Raw genomic sequence first — 8,095 nt, forward strand, 5'->3', positions numbered from 1 at the left:
GTCAGCCAGAATGTGGGTGGTGAGGGCATTATATTGCCTCAGTTTCGAGGCTGGAACCTGACGTTTTCTTTAACCCTGAAGCCAAGCTCCAGGAGGAAGCGGCAGGGGGTGGTTTCTGTGCTTTTGTGCTTCATGTGGCTTGTACTGCGGTTTGGGATTCTCCACACTATTTTCCCTATTTCTGTTCAACTGTAGGAGCTGCTTCCCAGAAGGAATCTTGCCGTACTGCCTCTCACAATACTTTTCTTCCCTTTTTTCTCCCAGGTTTTCTTTTGTGAGCCTGACACCTCTGTGATAATCATTCCTCCTCCTCATAGCTCTGCACAGGAATCTGCCCATCTGATGGCGTGGGTGGGCATAGCTGCTGTACAGAGCACAGCGGTCTTCTCTTTCCAACTCACCAAAAGCTCTCCCACTAGCAATAAACTTCTGCTTCTCAGGAGATCCATAGAAAAATACAAACATGCTTTGCTACGGCTGGAATTGGGACCCAGTCGGGAAAATTACGATTGCTTTTCCAATTCAAGCAGCCTTTGGGAGTCACCCCCAGAGAAACCTGGCTGTTTGGCTTCAGAGCGGCTTCCCAAGTGCTAGAGACAACTGTGGGCGGCTTGGGAGCTGGATCCCGACGGCCACGTGGAATCATCCATATCATCAGCTGAGCATGGTGGTGCAGTAAAACGCAGTGTGTGCTGCCAGAAGGCGTTGCTGCTGTGCTGGCCAGACAGACAGACACGGGCTAGTGTGGGACACGCCAGACCTATCAGCTGCATTTGGGGTGACTCACTCAGGGAGGTGCACTCAAGTAACTGAGGTGTGGGCAGGATTTCGGTCATTGCATCATCTGCTTCTGACAGTGCTTTTCCTCCCACACAAGGGAATATACCCTTTACATTTCTCTCTCTATTTCAGTACCTCTCTTGCCGCCTGCTGCTGCGTGGGCTACAACTAACTACAGTTGTAAAAAAACTGATAGCTGTGTGAGACCGGCTCTGAGGGATGCATCAGCCCAGGGTTCCCTCAGCCGCCACAGCCACTCACTAGTGCCCTGATGGTCGGCCTCAGGGGAGCTGCCAGGGCACGAGAGAAACTGAATCAGATTCTCAGTCTCACATACAGGAAAAGGTGGAAGCAAATAAGCCAGAAAACTTTTCTCTTTGGGAACTGCATTCTTGTGGTGAAGTAGTCAGGGCTAAACCTCCCACTATGAAGGCAAAGGAGATAGTCTTGGCCTTCTTTAAGGGAGATTGGTGAAACAATTCCCCTCTCTGCATTCTTCCAGGAAACCAATAACTTATTATGCAAGCACAGGGTAAAGTACCAACTCCTTTGCTTATAGCTTGTATGTACTAGTGCGCACTGAGGAGATCTGTGGGTACAGTTGGCAGAGGAGTCCAAGCCCCGTGATCATCATCATCGTCAAAAACAGCTACCCATCATCTGAAATGCTTTGGGTAGCTATTTTTGGCAGGGTAGGGGAGGAGCTGGCTGGTCTGTGTTTGTGCACAGAAGCCAGCAGATTGTTACCCCGAGGAGAGCACAGCAGGTGCGAGGTGCACATCTGCCTGAGGACCTTCAGCAGCAGCTGAGCCTACCGGAGAAGTTGGAGTTGGTGCTGGAAGCCTTACTGGGGCATCTTTCTATACAGAGAAAAACCTGAGGAAGGAAAGGAGCTTGTTGATGGCATACAAACCAGACAGAGAAAGGAGGCTGCTGGCACTTTGGAAACAGCTCTGTCATAAGCTGCCATGAGCTGAACTCAAACCTAAAAGATGAAAATCTCCAAAACCAATTACCATTCGCCCCTGTTGAGCCCCTTCTTCTCGTTCATCGCCACCTTGCAGCAGAGCAGTGAAATGTGGGTTCACCTCATCACGTGGGGTCATCCCCTGGCAGCCCAGCCAGCTATTGCAAGCCTGTAAAGGAAAATATTATCTTCCTCAGATCCCGTTTTTGGAGGTAATGGCTCAGCAGTCAGCATGAAATCATCAAACACCAAGATGAGCCAAAGCAAAAGCAATAGATACTGGTGGGTGGTTTTGACCAACTGGCTAATAAAAGACACATCAAGTTTATACTGCAAGTTTATTACAGTAATACAATCAGATTAAATGATTTTCACAGCTAATGTACCTAATTGTATCAGGATATGTATATATATTTTATTCCCAGCACGTTACAATCTTTTTATCTTTAATCATGCAGCGAGTAATGTACAAACACAATTATACGGAAGATTATTTTTTTTCCCTAAAAAAGAGAAACCAAAATTACAAAAGTATGGCTTTATAAGAAAGTCATATCATACAATGAACATTCATTTGTACTTGGGCATGGCAACATTCGCTCTTAATTAGTGAACAACAGCATCTGTCACTGTCATGCCGATCCCAAAAAAGCCAAGGGAACTGGGAACAGGGAAATGCCCATCGGTGTTAGAGAGATGGAAATTATATATCTACATACATTCAAAGTACGAAAAATGTAAAAAATGTTTTCAGGGACTAAGCGTCACATTTATTTACATGCTGAAGTCAGAGTTATGGAGCCTTGAAGAATATAAGTGCACAAACAGTTTCTGTTTTCCTTTAGACCAACAAACATCAGGAGTGATGTAATCGACCTAAAAAGCATTACTTCAGGTGTAAAGAGGTGTAACTGAGGTCAGAATCTGGCCTGTCCTTCCTGCTAATGGTGCTGCAGAAATAGACAGAAGCATAGGGTTAGGGAGTCAGAGGTGGCTGAATTTTGCTGGCAGCCCAGAGAAAAGAAAGACGAAGATGTATGTTTAATAGATTTTACTAAAAAAAAAATATTTGAGAATAAAATGTGGCCACTATCACAAACCCTTCGATGGTTGATTGTGTTTGTTGGCAAGCAGAAGGCCTTGTGCTTGGTTTTTAGGGGTAAACCACCCATTTCAAGAGCAAAGCTGCTGCTGCCTCTTTACAAGAGAAGAAGAAATGTCCTTACCTGCTAGCAGCACCGAGCTTGGGACACACACACCTCGTGAAAAGGCTGCTTTCTTAAGGCATTGATCACCGATGTGTACAAATACTGGAGCGGGTAAGTATGGTAAGTCAGTTCTGAGTTTTACCAGGAGAGGGCAGACAGAGACATAGACATACATGTGCACACACGCACCCACGCGTCTACACACACACGCAGACACCGCAGCCACGCACACACACCAAGTCACTCGCCGGGCTCACTGAAGTGATACCCATTGAAACTGAAGTCACGCACAGACACGCACAACTCAGATCCTTACAATGCTACTCCTCAAAATTGAAATTAAAAAGATGTAACCTGCAAAGCCAACCTGTAATCCAAAGATTAGCAAAGACTTTACCCTCTCCCTTTTCTCTCTTGCTTTTATTTTTCCCAGTTCAGAAATACAGATCTTAGCTACACTTACTTCGTATGTATATATACAAAATGTAAACATCACTACACAGCACGTAGCACCCTTTTTGATTTACAAAGTCACTAACATATTTGTCATGCAAGCATAGGGATTTTTCAAGACTACAGACTGTCAGGTTGCAGGAAGTGTGGAAAATATTTTGAGTTTACTTTTCCTAATGACCTGGCTTGGAAAGAATGGAGAACAAAAAATCAGCACAGACAGGGGTGAGGTAGATTTGGCTCTATCTGATGTCATGTCACTGTACTGAGCAGGAAGACAAGTGGAATCTCAAACTAACAGGCAGGTCACCACAAGACCAGCAAACCAGGTTTACGAAGAAGATTCCTCCACTCTAGCAGAAGGACACCCCATCCTGCACATGTATTGCTACAGGCGATGGAAAGAGTTGTCACCACAATGCTAATGGCCCTAAACTCTGGCCCAGTGGGACCACACATGGAAGTCTGATGGTAGCTCAGCAGCTGGTGCTTGGTTTCTTATTAAAATGGTCAGGAAAAGGAAGAATGAGAGGGCTGTGGAGTGATCTTTCCAGTGCGGGTAGCTGCCTGTTGCACACTGGGCTGAGCGCACCAGAGTTTTCGCATTTTGGCCAACAAGGGGACAGTGGCTTTCCAGGCTGTGCTACCAGATGCAGATATGCCCCAGAATTTGGTTTCTTGAGCAGTTGCTGAGAATCTTCTTGTCTTCTGTCTGGGCCAGTGGATAGGGGGTAGCCTCCCGCATGGACAAATGCATGCACACAGGCATCCTGCTGCCTGCTACAAATACACCCATAAAGCCTGAAGTGCCTGAACCCTGACCTTTGCAAGGATCCACAACCGTTACAGCCAACAAGAGATCCCTGCACCATTTTAGACCCACTTGCTCCCCGGGGGTTGCTCCGGCTCTCTGGGTACAGCCCCCTGCCATATGAGAAAGTGCTACCTCCTTAGTGCCAAGAATCCCTGCCTGCCTCTTTGATTTGCAAGCTGAACAGCCTTCCCCTCCCTCCTGTCTTCTCTGAAACTCTCTATATCACCGAACTCTCATGGCTTCGAGCCAGTGCAATAACAGTTAATGATTTCCCTTCCCTCCTTCTCCGGGATCTCTGCTCCCGGGGCCTAATTACTATTCTAATAATATCCATCACCAGCCTCCTCCGCCTCTCGCCCACCGACATCCGGATGAGATACCGCATTGCTGTTGGGGACAAACCCAATCCTGCTCCTCTGGACTCCAGGGGTGCCACAGGGGCCGTGTTCTCGGTAGTAGCTCTCATCAGCCTTAGGCAGCGAGCACCTGCTTTGTCCTCTGCCTCCAGCTCTGGGTTTCTGGGGGCTGCCAGGGCTGGGGGGGCTGCCAGGGCTGGGGAGCCTGCAGGGCTTGGCAGAAGCAGCTCAGCCACCGTTTGTAATGCAAATCTGCCTTGGGCTCTGCTTTGCTTCCCAAGCTGTGACAGCCTCCGCCTGCCGCAGAGGCTGCCGAGCCAACGAGCGAGAGCAACCTCCCCGCAAAACTCTCGCCCAAGATTGACCCTGAATTTCTCTGCCATCGTTCACCACCCTCCCCCATCGAACAAGGAGGAATAAACACCGATGGGGAAAGACATGCAGGTCCCCAGGGGCAGGGGTGGAAGGACACTGCAGCACCAGGGATGTGGGATTTCAGGAGAAGGGTTTAACCCCTTCGTGGCCTGCTTGCCACTTTTAGGGCTGGGCTGACATTTTCTCCATCTCACAAGCAAGACTGCATCTTCACATAGCTCAGTGCAGGTGGCACCGGCACTGAGGTGCTTCCACAGCACATGGGAAGGGAGATCTGGGAGGAGCATCCTGGTCTCTCCAAAAGGATGTTCCAGCTGGCTATGCACAGACCTGCAGGAAATCTCCACCTGTCCATGGCTGGCATCACCAGCATCCTGGCACACGGGAGGTACCCCGCACACAGGAAAACCAAGCGGAAGTGCTCCCTGTCCTGATGGAAAAGCACAGCCACCTTGGCACAGGCAGGGAATTAGTCAGATGGGGCACGAACCGTTTTTGCACGGAGCAATTGAGATGTGAACACATGCCCTTTCTTAGCCAGACCCTCCCTAAAAGGGGTTTGTGCCCCACAGCCTTTGGCTCCAAATTTATTTAAAGTGATGAGTGATTTCCTCACTGCTGTTCAGTATGGATCTGGGGAAATGGGTTACGCTATCTCAGTGGAGCAGAGGGGGAGGAGAACACTGGGGTCCAAAATAAGGGATATCCCCCCAAAGGGAGTTGGGATCCTGACACTACTGGTGCTGAGCACGGCTGGGAGAGCAGACAGGGCTGTGCCTGGGCAGCGAGGCGCAGAGCTCCCCAGCAGGCAGGGCAGCCCCAGCCCTGATTCCTGCAAACACACCCTGCCTGCAGTGCCCAGGGGAGTCAACGGGAACTTTTCGTGTTTTCCAGGATCAGGCCCTCTATCTGGACCCAGGTGGCAAAAATACTCTAATTGACAAGTGACAACTTTCAACAGCAGAACAACATAGCCCAGTTTAGGATTACTAGCAAATGCCAGGGGCTCTGAGACTCACTGGGAAATCCAAGTTAGTGAGCTCGAGTCTCTTGTGGAGATACATTCAGCCCTAAAACACAAGTCAAGGAGAAATAATGTCACTTGTGAAGGACAGGGCTTCCACTGGCCCTGCTCTGATTTTCATTTTTTTTACTGGACAGCAGGGAAAATGGTTCCTTCCCCATTGCAGAGCCTGTAGAGGCATCAGGGCTGGGATTGCCTTTAACCCCCTCACTCCCAGGTGAGACAAGGTGCTTTCTGTTCAAAATTCTTCGCCCACCAGGGCTCTATCCCCCCCCACCAGGAATATACACTTACTATCCCTCTCTGAACTCGTGCCCTCCAGGCTATGACCTGCTGTAAAGTAACTCAGTAAAATCAGGTACCCTGCAGGACTGCCTCTGCATCCCTGCAGCATCAGCCATGGACTTTCTGGTTATTACTAGATGATGCTGGATCATTGTTAGAAAGGAAACGTGACGTTGGAACCCTGTTGGTACGGGATGGTATTTCTCCCAGGTCTAGCAGGGTACAGTCCCATAGTTACACCATTTGAAAATCCCACTGGGCACATAGTTCCTTTTTACCCAGGTACCTTACGCAGGATACAGTTATCATATTGGGAATTCAGATACACTGATACCAGCTGACAGCTAAGAAACCAAACATAACACAGTCTCGACTACAGTTAACCCTTCACATGCACAACAAAACAGAAAACAAGGAAGGCTTTTGCCTTTAAAAGTGCCGTGCCTGCAATCAATTAGAAAAGACATTTAAAATCTTGTCACAAAATATTGGATTTTCCAGCATAGCCTAATAGGTTAAGTACTAAAATCACACTAAAATGCAGAGGGTGGTGGATGACCAGCTCCCCTAAGTTGCCTTTGAAAATCCAAGACCCAGTGAATAAAGTCAAGGAAAAACATTTACCACATTTTTTGTCGGTAGCTTTTTGCCATAGGATGGTAAGGGCTTTAGTGCCTGAGGTATAGGTAGTTCCTGGATGCTTTTAGGGAAGTGGGAGGGGGGAAGAGTCTGGAGAATAGTTTGCATAGCTTGCAGGTATAAAGAAGCAGGTGTGTTCCCCACCAGGCTGTTGAATTTGTCTTCCCCCAGCAAAGCTGTCCAGTGGTCTGGATGCTCCTGCAGAACTTTCCGCATCTTAAACTGTGGGTTGGGCATGAAGAGCAAGAGGTAGTCGAGGCAGAGCTTCTTTGATGCCACATTGACTTTGGAGTCCCACATCTGCTCCAGGATGACGTCCAGCGGTGTAAGCCCTTTACTGTCCTCTATCCTGGGAGAAGCTCCATTCCCAAGGAGGATGAGGACTGTCTCTGACCTCAGCAGTTCACAGGCAAGGTGCAGGGGGGTCTTCCCATCTTCCAGGTGAAAGCAGCCAGTCCTATTGATGTAGGAGTTCAAGCTAGGAAGCTTGTGTGCAATTTTGATGATCAGCCCCAAGATATCTCTCCTGTCATATGTGACCGCCATGGCCAAGTGAGGAGCAGAGGAAGGGCAGTAGCAGAAATGTTCCCCAGGCACCTTGAGAGCCTCCTCTGGAAAATGAGACAGCAGATACTGAGCATAAGGCAGGTGATTATGCACCACTGCATAGAGAAGGGCTTCTGAAGGTGAGTAGGTTCTTAGGCTCGCATTTTCCTCCCAGTAAAAATATTCCATAGTTCTCATGTCTTCCAGCATCCACACAGGCTTGTGATCTCTCACAGCCTGGTAGAACATATAGGATAAGAACTTGCAGTGCCTGCTCTGATCATCCTGCAGGCTGGCCTGGTTACTGGCCATGGCTCAGCAAATAAAGAGCAGCTCCACGTAGAATCACTCCAGACTGTAAGATCTGTGCACTTGGAATGCAGATCCCGATGCTGCTGCAACCTTCAGGCTGTCATTGCTGCCTGGACTGCACTAGCTGGAATGCATGGGCTGATCATCTCCACCCATTCATTGTTTTTCCCCTCACTGCAGTGGTTTTGTTTAGGTAAGCACAATCCCACAGGCTCAGTTAACCCATGCCATGCAAGCAGATGGTTAGCAAGTACATCCCGCTCTGCGCGTGGCACAGGTTACTGGAACGCTGTCAGACTGCGAGTGATTTTATACACACACAGCTAAAGAGAAGAG

At 48.6% G+C, this 8,095-nt stretch overlaps 1 protein-coding gene across 1 annotated transcript; it reads right to left on the reverse strand.

Moving 5' to 3' along the window:
• Positions 1-6,868: 6,868 nt before the first annotated feature.
• On the reverse strand, positions 6,869-7,807 carry LOC128907666 (ankyrin repeat domain-containing protein 9-like). The gene has a single exon (XM_054196808.1). It carries the CDS (start codon positions 7,757-7,759, stop codon positions 6,869-6,871), a length of 891 nt encoding a protein of 296 aa, XP_054052783.1. The 5' UTR covers positions 7,760-7,807.
• Positions 7,808-8,095: the final 288 nt, after the last annotated feature.

The sequence above is a fragment of the Rissa tridactyla genome, chromosome 3 (assembly GCF_028500815.1).
Source record: "Rissa tridactyla isolate bRisTri1 chromosome 3, bRisTri1.patW.cur.20221130, whole genome shotgun sequence".
NCBI lineage: Eukaryota > Metazoa > Chordata > Aves > Charadriiformes > Laridae > Rissa > Rissa tridactyla.